The 20,002-nt window shown below is 55.3% G+C and overlaps 1 protein-coding gene across 1 annotated transcript in view; it reads left to right on the top strand.

Annotated features, from left to right (window-relative positions):
- The window catches only part of SHISAL1 (shisa like 1), a 47,834-nt gene extending 28,217 nt beyond the window's left edge, over positions 1-19,617 (top strand). Inside the window, exon 4 of the mRNA XM_045293024.1 lies at positions 18,763-19,617. Coding sequence (XP_045148959.1) covers position 18,763 — 1 coding nt within the window. The 3' untranslated portion in view covers positions 18,764-19,617. The remainder of the gene's footprint in view (positions 1-18,762) is intronic.
- Positions 19,618-20,002: the final 385 nt, after the last annotated feature.

Below are 20,002 nucleotides of genomic sequence, written 5' to 3' on the forward strand. Positions count from 1 at the left end.
GGCGGCTTCCAGCATCGTGTGTTGGAGGAGCGTCACTTGTCACATGGGTGTCGTCAGTTCACGGAGTGTTGCTTTCACACTGACGCCTTCAGGGCAGCTTGGGTCCCTGCCTTCAGGAGCCTCTGCGCCCCCTCTGGTCACGGCTGGGCATCCAGCAGGTAGTTTGGGCTCCGTGATTCTGTGAATCCCTTCCATCTTCTTCCACGCCTGTGTGGTTTGTCGTCGCCACAGAGATCTCTGCCGCTGCCGCTGGAGTGCCCCGGGCAGCCTGCGTTTCATTGCCCTTGTCTTTGGCTCGGGAAATGCCAAGGGTATCCTTACCATCCGGTCTTGCAACCCCGAGTCTTGGCACATTTGAAGATGCCGCCTCCCTTCATTTTCTCCCAGCGCCTTCTGACATCTCCTGCTTAGCCCCTTGGCTCCCGCCTCTCGGCCCTTGGCCGCCGCGACTCCACACGGGGTGACCTATCGCCGAGTCTCTTCTGACACCCGCTCCGAGCTCCTCTTCCTTTCCTGTCTTTGTGAGGACGCCAGCCCACAGCCCTTCATCGGTGAGGCTGCCACTCGATGCTAATTTGCTCTCTGAGCCCTCTGAAGTGCTCCATCCAAAGGACACTTCTAACCACGTAGCGCCATTTGCACATGCCAGAGCCCGGCCAGCCTCTTCATTCCCGCGCCGCCCCTGTGCCCGTAGCCACTGATTACGTTGACTTTTCAAGTGTTTTAGCCACAGGACTGTGATCATTAAGGAGCCCCGGTGGCATAGTGGCTGCGTGTTGGGCTGCGGCGAACTGCAAGGTCAGCAGTTTGAAACCACCAGCCGCTGTGAGGGAGACAGACAAGGCTTTCCACTCCTGTAAAGAGTTACAGTCTCGGGAACGCAGAGGGCAGCTCCATTCTGAATTGCGATCATTCCTCTTTGTGAAGCTAGATAGGGGTTCTGAGATTATAGCTCATCATCGGAGCAGGGAGTCTCCTCTTTCTCCTGCAAAGTGTTTGCCGTGTTCGAACCTCCAGCCTTGCAGTTAGCGCCAGCTACCCTGTCCTACGGGGCGGCTCTGAATGGGACTCGACTCAAGGGCAGTGAGTCGGGTTTGGTGTTGGGGGGCCCCAGAGGGCCAGGGAATCTTGCCTTCTTGATGCCTGCCACCCCCCTCCACCCCACACCAACACTGGCCTTAACTGCTAAAATATTTGCTTCCAAGAATAGATACGTGTTGACAGAGCCTGTGCCTCCCACCGCCGGCACTCCAGCTCCACCAGCCAGGGCGATGGGAGCCAGCACTGCGGGGGGCTGGGAGGGCAAGCACCCCATAAATGCCTCCTTGGGTGTCCAGTTGTTCTGGGGAGCCGGGGGAGGTCTAGGGGCAGAGCTCTGAACCCGGAGCCTGGTTCTTCCTCCTGTGGGCTCTGAGCGGTGCCTTGGGAAATCGCTGGACTCTGCAGCTGGGGCAGGAAGGGCTCCGGCCTCGGCTCCCCCAGACTCAGCTGTCCCCAGCTGTGTCACTGGCCCTCTGTTCCCACCTGGGTCGGAGGAAGGACTGGCCCCCATTGGACAGGGGCACCACGGGGCTGAGTGCAGGACCTGGCTCGATGCTCTGTGCCTCGGTAGGACTCCTGCCAAGTGTACCCTGGGTCTCTGTCCACTAGCCACAGTGGAGAGGAGTCCCTGACCAGCCCCTCCCCAGTTTGAGGCCCCAGAGGGCTCTGCTGGGACACACACACAGCCAGATGAGAAGGGGGCCTTCTGCTTGGCGGCTCTGTTGTCAGGTGCTCAGACTCTTCCAACCTCAGCATCCACTCTGCTTGGAAGGACTTGGGAGGCGGGGAGGAGGACACAATGACCAGTGGGCATAGGGGAGCCCTAGCTGACCGAGAGGGACAGCTAGTGGGGGCCTGTGGGCTTCTGCTCCACATCCCACTCTCCTTCTGGACTTTGGATCCAGCAGACCCATGAGACAGTGGCCTGCTACCCACTCCAGCCCTGACACAAGCCCCTCGGCCCACCTGGACAGCGAGGCTTCCAGCAGGCCCACCTGGACAGCGAGGCTTCCACCGAGACATTTTGAAGTCCTTCATAGAGGGCTTGGACTGTGTCCTCTCATGGACCAACAGTAATCATTTATAAACACCCAGGGCGGCCAAGTCAGCACTGACCCCACGCCCCACGTGACAGAGTAGAACTGCTCCATGAGGGCCGGGCCTTTCTCCCTGGGCATCTCTGGGTGGGTCCTCATGCAGCCCGGTGCTTGACTGCCGAACCCGGGTCTCTCAATAGGTTAGCCCCAGCACACCCGCTGCTGTTGGGTCCCCTCTGACTCCTAGCGACCCCCCAGGACAGAGCGGAACTTTCCTCCATGGGGGTCTCCACGGCTGTCACTTTTGGTGGGCCTTCCTCAACTTTCTCCTCTGGAAAGGTGGTCTCGTCGGCTACCCAGTGGGCTGCTCACTGCCGTTGATCCAGCGGTTCAAAACCCCCAGCCTCTCCACAGGAGAAGGAGGAGACCTTCCGCTCCGTAAACAGTTACAGTCTCAGAAATGCCCCGTCCGGGAGGGCAGCTGTGATTCGGAATCAACTCGGTGACATTGTTTGCTTATGGGGTTTTTTGGGTGCATTCTGAACCCCTGACCTTGAGGACAGCAGCCCCAAGGTTTGCTTAATCCACCGTGCCACTAGGGCCCTCTCAGCTGAGCGTTCAAGAAGCACCAGCAAGAGAAGACCACAGAATCGGGCTTTTGAATGACGGTGTTGGGGAAAACAGAGACGCTATCACCGATAGCCACAAGAACAGGCAAATCTGTCTTGGAAGAAGTACAGCCAGAAGGCTCCTAAGACATGAGGGGACTTGGTCTCATTTGGACACGTTGTCAGGAGAGAGCGTCCCTGGAGAAGGAGGTCCTGCTGGGTAAAGCAGAGGGGCAGTGAGAGCGCGCAAGGCCCTCCAGGAGATGGACGGACACCGCGGCTGCTGCCATGGGCGCAGGCCCAGGAACAATGGTGAGGCTGGCGCAGGACCGGGCGGGGTTGCCTTCTGTCTTACATGGGGTCGCGATGGGTCAAGACCGCCTCGGAGACCCCTGGCAACCACGACGCCACGGTCCACGAGGCAGACCCTTGGCGAGAAAAAACGCACAAGGTGGCTGCAGTCCTGGGCTCACACGCGGCAGCGGCGGAGGGGCTGGCGAGGGCTGGTGCAGGACACAGAGGGGTCGCTCCGTGGTACATGGGCCTCTGAGCTTGGGAGCCAGTTTGACTGACCACAGCAGTGGGGACATCGGATCGAAACCAGAATGGAAGCACACTGAAAAGTGCGTAGCAGGAGGCCCAGGAGAGGGCTTCTATTTCTGGGGTGGGGCGGGACAGGACGGCGGCACGGGCACTTAGGAGCGTTTAATGCAGAGAACAGCCCTTCTGGTAAAGGAAGGGCATCAAAGATTTACCAGAAGGACATTAAAAATTCAACTTCAGCGGGCCCCAAATGCCCTGGAAATGTTGGGGAGAGGGTGGCGGGGAGGAGAGGCCGGGACACGACTCGGAAGGAAAACCACATACAGGCCTTGCAGCATGGAGAGCCCAGAAGCTTCCCCTGATCAGACCCACGAGACCCCGTTCTCAGTGCGAGAGCATCCCCAGGCTCCAGGCCCGGAGGGCATGCTGCCTGGGCACTCCCAGTCCTGAGACCCGTGCCCAGGGCTCTGTGTGGCTGAGAGCCCCCAGGAGAGAAAGGAGTGAGGGAGCTGGGGGGCTGGAGGAGATGAGGAGCACTCGGGACTTCAGTAGAGCCAACGGCAAAAACAACACCGGCCTTGCTGTCCCTGGGATGCCGCCAGCTTCTCTCTCAAACACACGCCCCACAGTCAGGTCCGGCTGGTCCCCCGTGGTCCCATGTGGGTCCCTGAGTCTGCACCTTGGGGTAGAAGGTAAACCAAAACCTAAACTCGCTGTCATCGAGTCCAGGCTGACTCCTAGCGACCCTGCAGAACAGAGTCGAACTGCCCCTGTGAGTGTCTGAGACTGAATGCTGTGGTCATCAGACACCCTATCAGCTCCAACGCGCAGCCACCCTCTGCACACCAGAGCCAAACACCCCCGTCCCACACCACCCTCACCCCTATTCCTCTGCCTGAGTCCATGGTTGCAGCCACTGCGTCCGTCCGTCTCGCTGAGAGCCTTCCTCTCCTTCCCTGTCCTGTACCGTCCCAAACACCATGTCCTCCTCCAGGGATCCGTCTCTCCTGACAGCATGTTCTAACTTCACCGGAGTAGAGACCCCGTCTTTTTCTCGAGATGCAGGTCTTGAACCGCTGACCTTGCAGGGGCGAATCCATTTGGGATCCCGCCTTGCAGCTCGGTTTGGAGCCAGGCCTGGGCGACTTAGAGGCAAGTTAGAGGGAAGAGAGAGAGCTGGATGTGGTGTCGGGCCTCTGGCAGCCAGCCACCGCCTCCTGCTACCCGCCCCGACCCTGCTTCCTCATTTGTGAAATGTGGCTGGCAGATGTGGGCCCAGCCTGGGTGGCCAGCCCTCCAATGAGGTGGCTTATGGGAAAACAGCGGTCAGCCGGCCTGGCTACACAAGCAAACCCAGGCCCAGACCCTTGGGTGGACACTGCCTCCTGGTGGCCCCCCACCTCAGGATAGAATCACACGCCCTGAGGCTTCCCACAACTGCTTCTCTGGAAGTTGATTGTCATTGCTCCTGAGACACCTCGGGGTGGGCTTGAACCCCCACCCTCTCAGTAAGCAGCGTGTCGTGCTGACTCTCCAACTCACTGCTACTGAGTCATTTCCAACCCAGAGCCGCCCTGCAGGACAGGGTAGAGCTGCCACTCTGAATTTCTGAGATCTTCACTCTTTACGGGAGTAGAAAGCCTCATCTGTTTCCCTTGGAGCCACTAAGGGTTTTGAACTGCTGACCTTGCAGTTAGCAGCACCACTCGGAGCCACTACGCCACCAGGGCTTCTGTTGTTGACAGGGACCACGAATCAAGGGTGCAGAGCAGTGGCCCTATGGTGTTGTATCCTCTCGCCACGTGACGTGCCCCCACTTGTCCTTTCAGAGAATATGTACGGGGCAGCCACCCAAGCCAGACCCCCAACTATGGGTCCTCTGTCATAGGAAAGGACCAGTAGAAGTCTTCCAGACCAAAATGGTGAACTTCCCCAGGCCCTGTTAGACACCCCCTGTGCTCCTCAGCACCATCCTTTTGACCCCTGGCCCCTAAACGACGTGGGTCTACTCTGGACCTTCAACAAAGGAAACTGGAGTGTGTGCCCAAGTTCACAGGCCCAGTTTGCATCCTATACACTCACCCAGCCTCCAAGACTCACCTGTGTTCCAGCACACAGCATCCTAATTACGGTCGGGGGCCCCCCTTGGGTTATCCGTTCACTTTGTTGGGTTATCCAACAGACGAAGGGTCCTCTGGAGTGCTGACCACAAGGTCGGCTGTTCAAACCCACCAGCTGCTCCTCCGAAGAAAGGCGAGGGTGTCTGTTCCTGTAAAGATCTGCAGTCTGACGACGTGATGCAGGGTCATGATGAGGCTGACTTAACTCCGTGGCTGTGAGCAGTTGAGGGCATTTGGGGTGTTTCCAATTTGGGGTTGTGAAACTTTAGAAAGCTGGCCGGAAAGGCCCTGGACAAATAATGGGAGCGTGGGGACACGCTTCTTGTGGGGATTGTATCTGTTTCCGATAACAAATTAGCCCTAAATCAGTGACTTCAACCCAAACAGATTTATTCTCACACAGTTTCGGAGGTCTGAGATGAGTCTTAAGGGTCAGACACACTACCGTTGAGTCTCATAGCACCCTTCTGCAGGGTTTCTGAGGCTGTCGATTCTCAAGGGGCAGACAGCCTCGTCTTTCTCTCTCGGCACAGCTAATGGGCTTGAACCATTCACCTTGTGGTTAGCAGTCTGGTGCTTACCCCCACCCCACCCAGACTGGGCTCCCTGGAGGCTCTAGGGGAGAATCACTGGTGCCTTTTCCAGCTCCCAGAGGCCCCCAGGTTCCTGTCTCAGGCCCCCTCCTGACAGGGCATCGCTCTGAGTTCTGTTTGTTTCCCTCTCTGACCCTGACCCTCTTGGCCCCTCCTCTCCCTTACTCTGGGTGGGGTGGTCACCTCACTGTTCGAAGACCTTCGTTTTATGTCAGCCCTGCCCTTTGCCAGGTGAGGTAGCATCTGAAGGCGCTGACCCCAGGACAAGGGCATCTTTGGGAGTGTCACGGTGACCACAGGTGTGTACCTACACAGAGGCACAGGTGAGGCTCCGTTCAGCTTTAGTTAGGTGCCATCAAGTCAGCTCCGACCCACAGAGGCCCGTGGACAACAGAAGGAAACACTGGCCCAGTCCTGGGCCATCCTCACCATGGTTAGGACGGCTGAGCCGATGGGTCAGCCCAGCCATCGAGGTCTTCCTCTTTGACGCAGACCCTCTACTTTACCACGCACCATGCCCTCTTCCAGGGACCGGTCTTGTAGTGGGTCACAAGTTGGGCTGCTAAACACAAGGTCAGCAAGTTCCAAACCACCAGACGCTCCTTGGGAGACTAAAAACATGAGGCTATCTACTCCCATAAAGATGTAAAGCCTCAGAAACCCACAGGGGCCATTCTGCCCTGTGAGCTCATGCCGCGATGAGTTGGCATAAACTCCACAGTAATGAGTTTGAGTGATTTGTTTATTCGCGGTCTCTCGTTAGTAATACTGTTTTCCCGAGGGGTGGGGTGCAGGGGCCCTCTTTTTGCTCCGCAACCACTTCAACACTGGGTGCTGTCGTCTTTTTCACGGTGGCCTTTTTAGGGGGTGTCTTAGCCATCTAGGCTGCCCTGACAGAAATGTCACATGGGGTGGATTCGACAAACAGAAACTTATTCTCTTACAGTCTAGGAGGCCAAATCCAGGCTTTGCGGAGTAAGATCCTTGTCTCCTCCCCACATCTGTAGCCTGGAATTCCTTGGATCTGTGCATGTCTCAGCGTCAACCTTCCCCTGGGATTCGGAGGTTCTCAGCACAGGGACCCCAGTGCAAGGCAGGAAGGCATGCCACGCCGGGCTCTTCTCTCTCAGTGTCTAAATTCCTTTCTGCCTGCTCGGCTCCCTCCTCCTCCTCCTCCTGTAAGAAAAAGTGATGCAGGCTGCATCCCTCAGAGTGCCATATTCCACCCTTAATCCTCTTACACCAGATGAACTGACTACATCAGATCACATCTTGGGGGATCATTCCCAAACTGCCAGGCCAGAGCACCTGCCAGGGGCTGGGCGATGGCACAGTTACTGAAGAGCCAGTTCAAACCAGAGCAGTGGCTAGGAGAGGGGGTCTCAACCTGTGGGTCGCGACCCCTTTGGGCGTCAATGACCCTTTCACAGGGGGTGCCCGATTCATCACAGTAGCAACATGACAGTGATGAAGTAGCAACAAAAATAATCTTATGGTCTGGGGGTCACCCCCACATGAGGAACTGTATGAAAGGATCGTGGCCTGAGGAAGGTTGAGAACCACTGGTCGAGGAGCCCTGGTAGCCCAGTGAGTAAGCACCCCGGGTGAGAGAAAAGGCTTGGGGACCTGTCCCACGGCGACGGCAGCCTAGGAAGTCTTATCCAGCAGTCCCAGGCTGCCCTGTGGGGTCAATCGAAGGCACATGGCAGCAACCGGGGCAACTCGCCTTGGTCGTCGTTGTAGCTGCGGTGCCCTCAGTGGGTCCTGACACTCATAGGGACCTGCTGTACCACAGAACCCACGACTGACCGTCCTGCACGGACCTCACAGTTGTTCTTACGGTTGAGCCCGTGGGGGCAGCCGCTGTGCCCATCCAGGCCCGGTAGTTGTTTATTTCTTCATCCAATTAATAGACCTTTTTTTTTAAGAGCAGTTTTAGGCTTAGAGGAAACTTGCTCACCGAGCTGAATCTCACTCCCATATAAGAGGGGCCTCAAAGAATTAGGGAGGAAATCCCCTTCTCCCCTGACCCACTTTCCACTGCACACATTCTTCCCAGGACTCGGCCCTGTGGGGCTTGATGGAAGAGGAAGCTGTATTGATAGGTGATGGGTCAGGTACCGGTCGGAGGACACGAGGAATAGTCTGCCTGCCCCATCGGACCAATCATCCCAGGGGCCGGAGAGCCATTTGCCTCGCCACCGATCGGAACAATCAGAGCACCACCCTGCCTCAGCATTTTTATGGATAGAGACCCATTTAGAGCCCCCAAAGCTGAGAATCCTCTCCCTTCCTCTTTATTTGCTCGCCTGCGGTTTCTACCCACTCCATTTATTGCTTTATCCCCCCACCCCGACCAGCTTCAAACTCACTCTCCATCACAGATAAGCACTGCTCCTCTGGTCCCCGCAATCGGGGCCTTGGAGTCCACCCCGGAGTTAAGGACTCCTTCTCTTCTCTCCCTGCTGGAGCCTGTGAATTCCCCAGGAAGCACAGACTAAACTTCCCCTTTTTCTTCCCTCTGGCCAGGTTTCCATTCATCTTTGCAGCGAACATAATACTAGGTAGTGCAGCCACGCCCTGGCTCCCAGGAGGGTTTTCTCTGGGTTGGCCCAGCCCTGTGGGTTCTGACTCACACACAGCATCCCCTGGGCCCAGGTCTCTCTGCCCCTCTGGAGGGAGGCTTCAGAGGGTCCAGTGGTCAGCATGCCGGCTGGGCTGCTCACTCAAAGGTTGGTCTCTCAGGACTCCCTGGAAGCACCTCAGGAGACAGGCTGGCAGGCACTCCCCTCTGGAAAAGGGGGATCCCAAGACCTTTCTGGGGCACAGTTCTGCAGGGCTACCCCAGGTCCTCTGTGAGCCAAAGTCCACGCCGCTGCGGCATCTGGTTCAGTGTCCCAGAATTGGCACATCCCACACGCTTGCATCTCGCTGTCCCGGAGTCCATGCTGGGCCCCCAGGATCCCTCTTCCAGGCAGCCTCCTCTGACCACCTGCTGCAGGTGAAGCTCAGCCTCAAAGCTCCGGCTCCCCGGGCCACCGAGAGACTGCCTCACACCCCTCCCACTTCACCGAGCGCCCCGCACCCCTCTGCTGCCCTGTTAAGGGTGGTTGAGGACAACTCCGGGCAGCTGTGGGAATTAAAAAGCAGGGGTGCGGCGAGTCCCCAGCGACAGGGAGCTACTGGCTCAGGCTGCTGCCTCACCTGGCAATTAGTCATGCTGGGCCTCGTGACTCGGCTTTTGTAGTAGGCTACAGAGATTGTTACCGACTTTCTGGAAGCTGTCTTTGTTATTCAAATTGCCAGGTGTTCTGTCTTCGCCTGTGCAGTAGATTGCAGACGCCAGCTCACCGGCCTGCCAGCTGCAAAACCTCCCTTCTTCCAGTGGGCCCCGGCCAGGGGGCCTGGCTCAGCATCCCGCCTGCCTCCCCCATCCCCTCAGCAGGGATGGCTGTGGGCCCCCGGGGTGGGCAGACTGGGGCCTGGCTCTGCCACGCAGGAAACACGTGATCCTGAGCCAGCCACACCTGCTCTTGGGGCCTCAGTTTCCCCACTAGGGAACTGGGCTAACAGTGGCCCTCAAGGAGACCGGGTGCTCAGTGGTGAGCTGCGTGGCTGCTGACTTAGAGCTGCTTCTCGGGAGACAAGACCTGGCTGTGGGCGCCCATAAAAACTTCCAGCCTCAGAAGCCCTACGGAGCAGTGCCACCACCCAGCCATGACCCACCCCCAAGCCTCTACTCCCATTCACAGCACCCCAGAGGGTCGAGAACTCCCCACAGGGTTTTCAAGGACGGAGCCCTGGGGGCAGAGTGATTAGGAGTCCGTCAGCGGTTCGAAACCTGCAGCTGCTCTGAGGGACAAACACGGGGCCTTCTACTCCCATAAAGAGCAACTGTCTCGGAAACCACCGGGGCAGTTCTACCCTGTCCCATAGGCTCTCTCTAAGTTGGAAGTGACTCGATGGCAGTGAATTTGGTTTATGCAATAGGAGCCCTGTTGGCACAGTGGTTATGCATTGGGCTACAGACTGCAAAGGGAGCAGTTCGAAACCACCCACCACACCGAAAGAGAACAACCGGACTTTCTACTCCCATAAAGAATTGCACTCTCAGAAACCCACGGGGGCAGTTCGACCCTGCCCTGGAGGGTCACTAGGAGTTAGCGTGGACTCGATGACAGTGGGGTTGTCTTTGGGTTGGGAACCATGACAGAAGGTAAAGACTGCCACGCTTAGTGCCTGGGAACACTTTCACCTCACAAATAAGCCAACCACCGGCGAGCTCATTCTGACTCCTAGCAGCCCCGGAGGTCAGGGTAGAGCTGGCCCCATAAGGCTTAGATCTTTGCGGGGGCAGGCTGCCTCATCGCTGCCCCCAAGGGCAGCTGGTGGGCTTGAACCGCCTAGCTTTGAGTTAGCAGCCCAATGCTTTGGCCACGGCCTGGCAGGGCTCTTCCCCTGTCTGAGAGGGTTGCTGTGAGCCAGTATCCACTGGACAGCATACAGGAACAAATGCAGCACCTCCACCCCACCCGACCTCACCGGGCTGTAAGTCCTCACCAATCCCAGGGCCTTGGATTCCGGTCTGACTCGCTGCGCCCTGTATGGACAGCGTGGAACAGCCCCCGACAGTCTGCTCTCTTACGAAGCAGGTGAGACTCAGACGCACTGCTGACTGCATTCTAACTCACAGCCACCTTACTGGACCAGGCTGAGCTGCCCCTGTGCGTTTCCAAGACTGTAACTCTGTCTTTCTCCCTTGGAGCTGCTGGGGGTTTCAAACTGCTGACCTAGCAGTGAGAAGCTCCAACCCTTAACCATGACGCCAAGCAGATGGTCAGGCCTTTTCTTCGATGGCCCCTGGGTAGGTTCGAACTAGCAACCTTCAGGTTAGAGGTCGCCTCAGGGAGCTCCAAGGATGGCAGAGAGGACAACTGAGAGCAGACCGAGCCCAGTATGTTCTGGGGCAGCACCCAGGGCAGAGTAAGCACCATTCACACCTCAGCTGTGGGCAGTGTCCACATGTCCACTCCAGGGCTTGGAACATGAGGTTCCCCAGCACCCTGCACTGCCTCCACTGGGCTGCTGTGAGCGGGCATGGCCCGGGCAGCTTTGTCACACCCTCAGCCTCCCTCCACTCGACCTCAGCCCTGGGAGTACCCCCTTCCCCCCAGGGTTGCTTCCTCTGCACACAGTTTGGCTCAGCAGGTCTCGTCTTGAGGGTCCGGTGTGCTCCCCCATGCCTGACACAGCTCTGCACCTGGGCCTGAGCAAGAGAAGAAGCTTCTGGAACCTAGTGGTTAGTGTTAGTGTTGCTGCTGGGGGAGGAGGCAGAGGAAGACAGACCCCAGGGTCCCAGAGGCTGGCTGGAAGCAAAGGTGCATGGGAGGCCAGTGGCCCGGGCAGGTGGCTGTTGTTGACAGTGGCATCACCAAGCATGAGCCCATGTTCCGAGACTGCGAGCAGTCCAGTCCAGTATATGGGAGTGTCACTAGGGCAGTGGCACCAGCCACTGCCACCCCGCATGGCGGGGCTAGGAGGGGCGGGGCTTCACCACAGCCCGCCTTCCTGGAAACCCTACAGGGCAGATTTTGGGCTCTGCAAGGTTGACAGGAGTGGCACAACTTGGCATCAGTGGGTGTGGCTTGGGTAGTGGGTGTGACTTAGGTTAGTGTTTCCACCTTGGACCCAGACAGTTGGGGCCTAAGGGATTTAAGAGACCCCTTATTGAGCAGACCAGGAAATGGGAGGGAGGGTGGTGGGAAGGGGAGCAGCGCCACTTCTGGGGGGCCCTGGTCAGGAAGGCGGGTTATGGTGACACTCACCCTCCAAGCCTGGGTAAAGATGGGAGGCATAGCCCTAACTCAGAGCCCCTTCCCTGTAAAGACCCAGAGAGGTTTGCCTCTCCTTGCCCCAAGGAGACCTGGTGGCCCAGTGGGCTGCACCGATGGGCTCACCTGTAAGGGACATCGTGAGTGAGGGGACAGGAGCAGGCAGTGTTCTGTGGTGCACAGGGTCGCTGTGGGTCGTAACAGAGTCAAAGGCCCCTAACCACCACCACCACCGATTTACAGCCTCGGAAACCCCCAGGGGCAGTTTTGCCCGGTCCTGTGAGTGGGCATCCACTCGACTCGATGGCACTGAAATATATACATGAGATCCAATTGCCAAATGACCAAGACTCCTGGCCCAGCCACGTTGACGCCTTTTTCTGTGGGACCCCGTGTTAGAGATGAGAAAAGTCGCGGGAGGGGTGCTTTGGCTTCTCCTCTGAGTGAGCTGGGGGCCACGGGAGGGGTTGGAGCAAAGGAGAGACCGCTCTGACCTAGGTTTCATGGGAATCTTCTGGCTGCAGCGCAGAGAACAGAGAAGGGGCTTGAGCCTGGGGCAGACCACTGCAGGAATCCTGCTCGCTTGGAACAAGGTAGGAAGTGGCAGGCTTAGGGCCCTGTTCTGAAGCGATTTGTCAGGGGTTGGACATAGGGTGTGAGACAAAGAGAGGGACCAGAGTTAACGCGGACACTGGAATACAAGTGGCTGGAAGGATGGCGGTACAGTTGGTGAGATCAGAAAGCTGGCAGAAAACACTGGTTGGAGAGGATGGCTGGGGTTTTAGCTTGGGGCCTAGGACATTTGAGGGGCCCACTACATGCCCACAAAATATTGTGAGGTCACGTAGACTGTTTGCAGCTACAGCTTGGACTTTCCGTGGGAGTTTGAGGCGTGAGACCTGTTGTGTGGACAGCGCTGAATGGCTTGTGATGACGCCTCAGGTTGAGGGGCGTTGGGAAGTTGGGGACAGAGGAGCAGACTGATCAGTCAGACGGAAGCCAGAGAAGCTGGCTGCCCCGGAAGGGGCATGTGTGACCAGCTGCGCCCGATGTGGCTGAAAGGACAAGACAATAAGGCTGAAAGGACCCGCTACGGGCCCTTGGACTTGGCAGCGTGGAGGCCTCTGGTGACCTTGACAAGAACAAATTCTCTGGGGCCGTTGTGGTAAAAAGCCTGTTTGGAGGGATGAAGAAAGAATTGAACAGCGAAAGGACATGGTTCTTCTGTGTGCAGACGTCTCCCCTCCACTTTCTTTTTCACATTCACCGCCAGTTAATGATTCCCCCCTCCCTCCCCGCAAAGAACCAGAAATCGGATATCTTGTATTACTTCCTTCATTTTGCTGTACTTAATGTCTGTTTTGTCAGTTGCCTTCCTGGGGTTTATTTTTTTGTCCTTCTAACTTCTCTTAATTGGACGATTAATTTGTGCCTTCTTGTTGATGAACAGCAGTGTTTAAGGTTCTGAGCTTCCCACCAAGCCTGGTCGAAGCTGGATCCCGCTGGCTCAAGCTTTATAACATTTTGGCTTTGATTATTATAGCTTCTGCGACTTTGATTTCCTCTGGCCCTGGAGTGACCTTAAAGAGTTTTTCAACCTTCCGGGGGTAGAGTTGGTTTGGGTTTGTGGTTTAATTGTGAACGGTTTTCAGTGTGGTTGAGCGTGAATGAAACTCAATAGTGTGATCAGAGTATCATTTCTACTTTTAGGAATTTACTGGCTTTGAGGACTAATAGTCTGTCTGCATTTTAAAGAGCGTTCGAGCACAAGGTACATTCTGTTTTAGATACACACACGGCAGTCATTCTAGTTCACTAAACCCCCTCTATCCTTAGTTATGGAATTTTTAACTTAATCTGTAAGAGCAGGACAGGTGAATTAAAGTTTGCTAATGCTACCATACTGTCTTCTTTCCTCCTCTTCCTCCTCCTCCCTAAATTCCCAGCAGTCCACGTTCTGTGGTTCTATACTTGTGGATGCTAGATCGCTTGGCCCATACGCATTCATTACTGTTATAACAACAAGTTGTCTGTTCCTCATACAGGGCTCTTCCTTCCTCATTTAACGTTTCTTGCCCTAAAGTTCTCTTTGTGGGCGATGCACCCAGACCCAGGGTGCCTTTGGTGTGCCCTTGTGTGTTGGAATTTGGCTTTGGCGGAGCCCCTCTGCCTCCAGCTACTGGTTTCGTCGGTGCTGCTCCGGTGGGAGCGTCTCCTTGGTCTTCCTTCTCGCACGCGCGTCTGGATCATCACCGTGTGCCCGTCTGGCAGCAGCGTCCCGGCTCAGGTCTGCCGTCGCCGTCCACGGCTCTCTGCCGTGATAGACTTTGTGTATCTTTCACCATATGCTCTGTGTTTTCTTTGTTTTATATTTTGTCTCTGTGCCTTTTTAAAAATACATCATTTGGGAAACTGTGCTTTCGATCCAGTATCCATCTCTGTCATGATCATGGGCCGGGACCCCCCCCAGCCCCCGTTTCTGTAGGCAGCCTTTGCTCCTCCCTCCCAGGAAGGATGTCGAAATCAGCATCGCTGCTTCTCCTGCTGCCACCTGGTTGATGACATGGCTTTTATTGCCCCCTACTTACTTTTGTGCCGACAATGTTACTGAAGCCCCCCACTCCCCCTGCATGATTCCCTAAACCCCAGTAGAAATGAACAGAAGCCGCTTAACCTGCATCCTGTGCGCCCGCCCCCTCCTGCGGATGCCTTTCAGGGGCGCTCTGCTTTCCGTTCCATTCTTTCCGGCAGCGAATAGTCAGAAGCAGGCGACGTGCTTTGGACTTGGTTCTGCCATTGAGTGGACGCTACGTTCCCTGCCAGGGCCCTCTCAGGAGTGACTCCCCCCCACCTCTGGTGGGTTGGAGTGTGTCCTCACATAATTTATCCGCAGAAGACTTGTTGCTGTTGTTGTTGTTGTTGTTGTCGTCAGGTGCTGTTGAGCCAGCCCACCCCCACCCCCGTACAGCAGGATGAGGCACCACCCAGGCCTGGGTCATCCTCCTAAATGCCATGGGTGAGCCCACGGTGGCAGCCCCTGGGCCAGTCCATCTCCCTCAGGGTCTTCCTCTTTGCGCCGCCCCTCCACACGACACACGATGCCGATGAGAGGTATCTGCGTATGGTTTTAATGGTATTCTACCAGGCTTCTTCCAGCAAAGGTAGCCATTGAGTTCCCTCACTACACTCCCCTCCTTTTTTTCCCTTCTTTAAAAATTTTAAACGTATCTCTTTTCCCTACATTTTACTTATTTTGTTGCTGTTGAGACTACATGCAGCACGCGGAGGCCAATCAGCGGTTTCTGCACGTACCGCTCGCTGGCACAGGGGCCTCCTTCCAGAGGCGAAGCCATCCCGCCCCCTCTTCTGCGTGACTCCTCCCTCACGAGCAGTGGCCTCCTTTCTTATCTCTTGAGTTGCTGTTGTCAACGTTGGTCCCCTCTAGATCTTCCTTAAAAGCGTAGAATGCTCAAGACAGACCGCTTCTGACCAGGGAAGCGAGGCGGTGGTTTGGTTTCATGAGAACACCGAGGGATACTTGTGTTTTAAGGCTTAAAAGATGATCTCTGGACAACGGTGTCCAGATTCATCCACCCCTGTGGCTCCAGAAAGCTTGTCTTTCGGGAAAACTGGAGCTTCTGTTCTGCGTTTCCCCCTTTTGCCCAGCATTCTTCTGTGGGATCGTAGATCGAAATGTTCGGTCAGGGTAGCCGGGCACCATCCGTTCTTCGGCTCTCATGGCAAAGGAGCCACATAATATAGCATCTTATTATCCCCGATTCTCCTCCTCCTGTTGGTCCAGGTGAGTAGAGGTCACACGTTGTGCATTAGATGGCTGCTTGCAAGCTTTTATGAACGGTGCAATGAACTAGGAGGTAGACCAGTAGTGCTACACACATTATTCGGTCAATTGACTGGGATGTCCCGGGAAACCATCACTGGCACCATCACAACCAACAAACCAGTTCTGTGAGGTGTTTGGTTGTACACAACCAGCCTCAGCTGCTGCCCTGCCTTCTGTCATTGCCATAAGCAGATCTATCACACAACTTCGGCCAGTACCATTTGTACAACTTATTGGCAACCATTACCATCATCAACTCCACAACCTTGCCCTTAATCAATCTTTTTCCATCACCAGTTACTTACCACTCTTCTCCTTCACGCTCGCCACTGGTACTCCATCGTAACCTTTGGTCTCCACAATCTGCCTTTTCTTCTCTTACTGTGTTAGTGAAGTCATCCCTATCTATGTGCCCATTTGTGATTGGCTAATCTCATCCAGCAGCCTGTCTTCAAACTCCACCCACACCAAAGCACATACCACGACGCCATCACTTCCCTCTCCGACTGGCTGAGTGGCATCCTGTTGTCTGTAGGGCCCACATTGTGTTTATCGGTTTGTCTGTTGATGGGCATTGAAATTGTTTCCACCTTTGGGCTGCAGCGAACGGTGCTGCCATGAGCATCGTGTACACGTCCCTTTCTGAGTCTCTGCTTAAAAGTCTTCCAGGTGGATACCTGGCTGTGCGGCTGTTCTATTTTAAGTGTATTTGAGGAAGCATCACACTGGCTTCTAGAACAGTTGTATCACTTCCACAACGACGGAGAACGGTTCACGGCTCCCACCAGTGTCACCAACATCAGTTATTTCCTGTTTGCAAGCTTTGTTTTTGATCTGAACAAAAGATTGTTGTTGTTGTTGGTGGTGTTGGTGGTGGTGGTGGTGTTGTCGTCGTTGGTAGGTGCTATGGAGTGTGTTCCGACGTATAGCAGCTCTGTGGACAAAAGAATGAAGCATTGCCCGGTCCTGCGCCATTGTCACAACGATTCTTATGTCTGAGCCCATCGATGCAGCCCTTGTGTCCATCCAGCCCATCAAGGGCCTGCCTCTTTTTCGCGGCCCCACTACTTTCCCAAGTAGGATGTCCCTCCCCAGGGACTGGTCTCTCCTGACAAGTCCAAAGTATGTCAGGTGAATCTTGCCTTCCTTGTCTCTAAGGAGCAATCAGGCTATACTTCTTCCAGGACAGATTTGTTGGTTCTTTTGTCCGTCCCTGGTACTTTGATTGTCTGTCCTCGCACCGCAGTTATAATGCACTGGTTTGTGTTGGGTCTTCCATAGTCAGTGCCCGGCTTTCATGTGCACACGAGGCCACTGAAGACGCCATGGCCCGAGTCGGGCACACCTGAGTGTCTTCCAATGACCTCCTTGCCCTCCAGCACTTAAAAGAGAGCTTATGTACACAGCAAACTTACCCATTGCAACATCATCTGATCTCTCGGCTGCTGCTCCCGTGAGCACTGATTGTGGATCCAAGCAAGACAAGACCCTCGGCTGCTTCAATTACAAGGAGTATAATGGTGTCTCGTCTGACTTGCACCTTTCTGATGGCTGATGACACAGAGCGTCCTTCCATGTGTTTGGTGGCCACTGAAAGTCCGTGTTGGTGCGATGACCGGATCATTTGCCCTTAGTTGTTCAATGGCGGCCTTTTTGTATCTATCTTGATGATTACATTCTTGTCAGATAGATGGTTTTCAAAGATATTCTACCAGCTAATAGCTTATCATTTCTTTTCTTTCCCCTTTTTCTTTCTCTCTCTTTTTGATCAAGTCTTTTGATGAACAGATCTGGGTGGCTTTTATGAGGTCTTGTTTATTTATTTTGTCTTTGGATGTTAGTGCACTGTTGAAAGCGGGTCTCTCAGCATTGCCCCTGCTTCTTTAAGCCTGTTATGTTTCAGTTTGCACAGTCCAATCCGTATTACACTTGAGTGTGAGTCTGGGATGACTAGAGAAACAAATCCATAAACATTCATGTGTATAAAGAAAGAGCTTTATATAGAAGAGCAATTGAATATTGAAAAACCATCCCAGCCCAGTCCAGATCAAGTCCACAAGTACAATATTAGCCCAACTGTCAGTACCAATCTATAAAGTCCTCTTCTGACTCACAAAACACATGCAATGATGCCGAAGGCAGGCAGATCACAGGCCAATGGGTGGGGAATCTTGTGGATCCAGTGGCATTGTAAGCATCTCAGCACTGGCAGAAGTCTACGTGCCTTCTTCAACACCCAGAGTTGCATCAGGCTAGGTCCCTGTGGCTTCTCCTCAGGGATGTCTCACAAGGAGTCAGCCTTGTCAGTAGAGAGTTTGCAAGGGAGTGCGCAGAGAGAGAGAAGAGTCTCCCGCCTCCAAGGAAGAAATCTAGGAATTCCCAGAATCCCCAGGGAAGGCCACGCCCACACAGAGGTCTCATTGGCAATCCTTGGATTGGCATGCTAGACTCCATCCCTACACTCTGAATCTCTCTCAGATTGACAACAGATTATGTAACTCCCAGAACTTGGAATTCATAATTGCGAATATTGTGAATATGGTGTGAGGGACAAGTCCCATACCATCTTTCTGCATGTGGAAATCCAAGTTTTCCAGCACCATGTATTACCTTACCTTTAAAAAACAAAATCAAAGTTGGCCAGAGATGTTTGGTGTGACCATTTCATTTATCCTCTAAATGCAGATAGTTTTAGTGGAGGCAGAGGTGGACTATTCAGAATTAAACCAGAACAGCAAGCATTCACTGAGAGTCTCCCAAGTCCAACACATGCAATTACCGTGGTTGAGACACTGTGCTGACTTTGATAACGTGAACAAATGTTTTCCAGATGGAAAATCGTATTTTCTATATGAGCTCTCTTCCTTCTCCTTGTCTATGTAAATGACCTGATAATCAGGACAGCATTGCTCCGCCTATTCCACTCCTGGACACGTTATCTTCTTGTCTTATTGCTTGGGCCAGCAGTGCAAGGGTTCTATGGGGGGCTTGCTTGCCTTGATTCCAGCCTGAAAGTTATAAGGTTTGCAATGCCCCTGGGGGCAAAGATGAGTCACTTACTCTGAGGAAGCTTGGCTTCGGGGCATTGTCCCTGTGGAGAAGACAGACACTCTCGTGATGCGTTGTTTCTCTCTGCTTCTTCCAGAATTCCTTTGTGCTGTGCCTCAGGATGGGGAGGTGAGACCCAGAGCGCCCACGCAGCCTCCAAGGACGCCTCCTAACCAAGACGCAGAGCGAGCCAGGGCGGCAGCGGTGATGGCAAAGGAGGTGGTGCTGCCCGAGCCCTCTACCCCCTTCCATGGACTTCCACGATTAGGAGAGAACTCAGGGGCAGATCCTGGGGCGCAGGGAGGGGGTTCTGGGCCACCCGTCCACAAGCAATAGTCCCACTTTGGGCCGGTGGCTGCTGACAGGCTGTAGTGGGCTCGGCTGGCCAACACAAAGTCCTCGGGTCGATGGACGCCAACAGGATGGGACCTGTGCATCACAGCTGCGGCTCCAACAGCTCCCTGCCCCCCCTTCTCCAGCGGAGGCCCCTCAGGGCCTGCCCCTGTCAGAAGACCTACTCTGAGTTGAATGTGCGTGTGTCTGCCGGTGTGGTTCGAGGTGTGCTTCAGGTTTGGTTGGTTTCTGTTGGGGTTCCCCCACTCCCACCCCGAGTTGTCCAGCAGGCATGGGTCACCTCGTAGCTCGGCTGCACGCCGAGGGTCGGGCCCAGCCGGGGACAGGGGTCATGGTCTTCGAGGCTGAGGGATGAGGGCACGTCTCCTCTGAGTCTCAGTGGACACAAGGGGGCTGACAGCGCTAGGCAGGGTCAGGTGTCATGGAGCACACCTGGCACACACCTCACCATGGCACCTTCTTAGCTGGGTACAATGATGGGAGCAGCTCTGAGCAGGGACAGGGTGCCCAGGGCCACCCAACCAGGACTCTGCAGGGTCCCCCAGCACAAGTACCCTTGGGGTCTCCCCCCAGCTCACTCTGGCTCCATTCCTGCTGCGTGCCGGCCCACCCAACCCAACTAAAAGAAAAAAGCCGGGGGCCAGTGCCAAAAGGGAAAGAAGGGAAACCAAGGGGGGGAAGGGGGGTGGGGGCAGCTCTTGCTTGGCCTGAGTCACCTTTCCCCTGAAGGCTGGCCTGCCCCCCACACCTGGGTCCCTCAGGAGCTCACCCCTGAATGCTAATTAAGAGACACATTGCATCAATGTGCTACGCTCCCCACACACTGCCTGCCCAGCCGTTAGCTCAGTAAGCGTGTCACCTCCTGACAGAGCACCGAGGTAGACCCAGAGCCTGCGTTCTCCCATGCTCGCCCACCCCCACCCCCCACTCACAAAACACAGCCAGAGCAAAAGACAGGCCACTGCTGGCGCCAGCAGGGAGCG

Source organism: Echinops telfairi, unplaced genomic scaffold (assembly GCF_000313985.2).
Source record: "Echinops telfairi isolate 266 unplaced genomic scaffold, ASM31398v2 ScPeMD7_2;HRSCAF=8, whole genome shotgun sequence".
Taxonomy (NCBI): domain Eukaryota; kingdom Metazoa; phylum Chordata; class Mammalia; order Afrosoricida; family Tenrecidae; genus Echinops; species Echinops telfairi.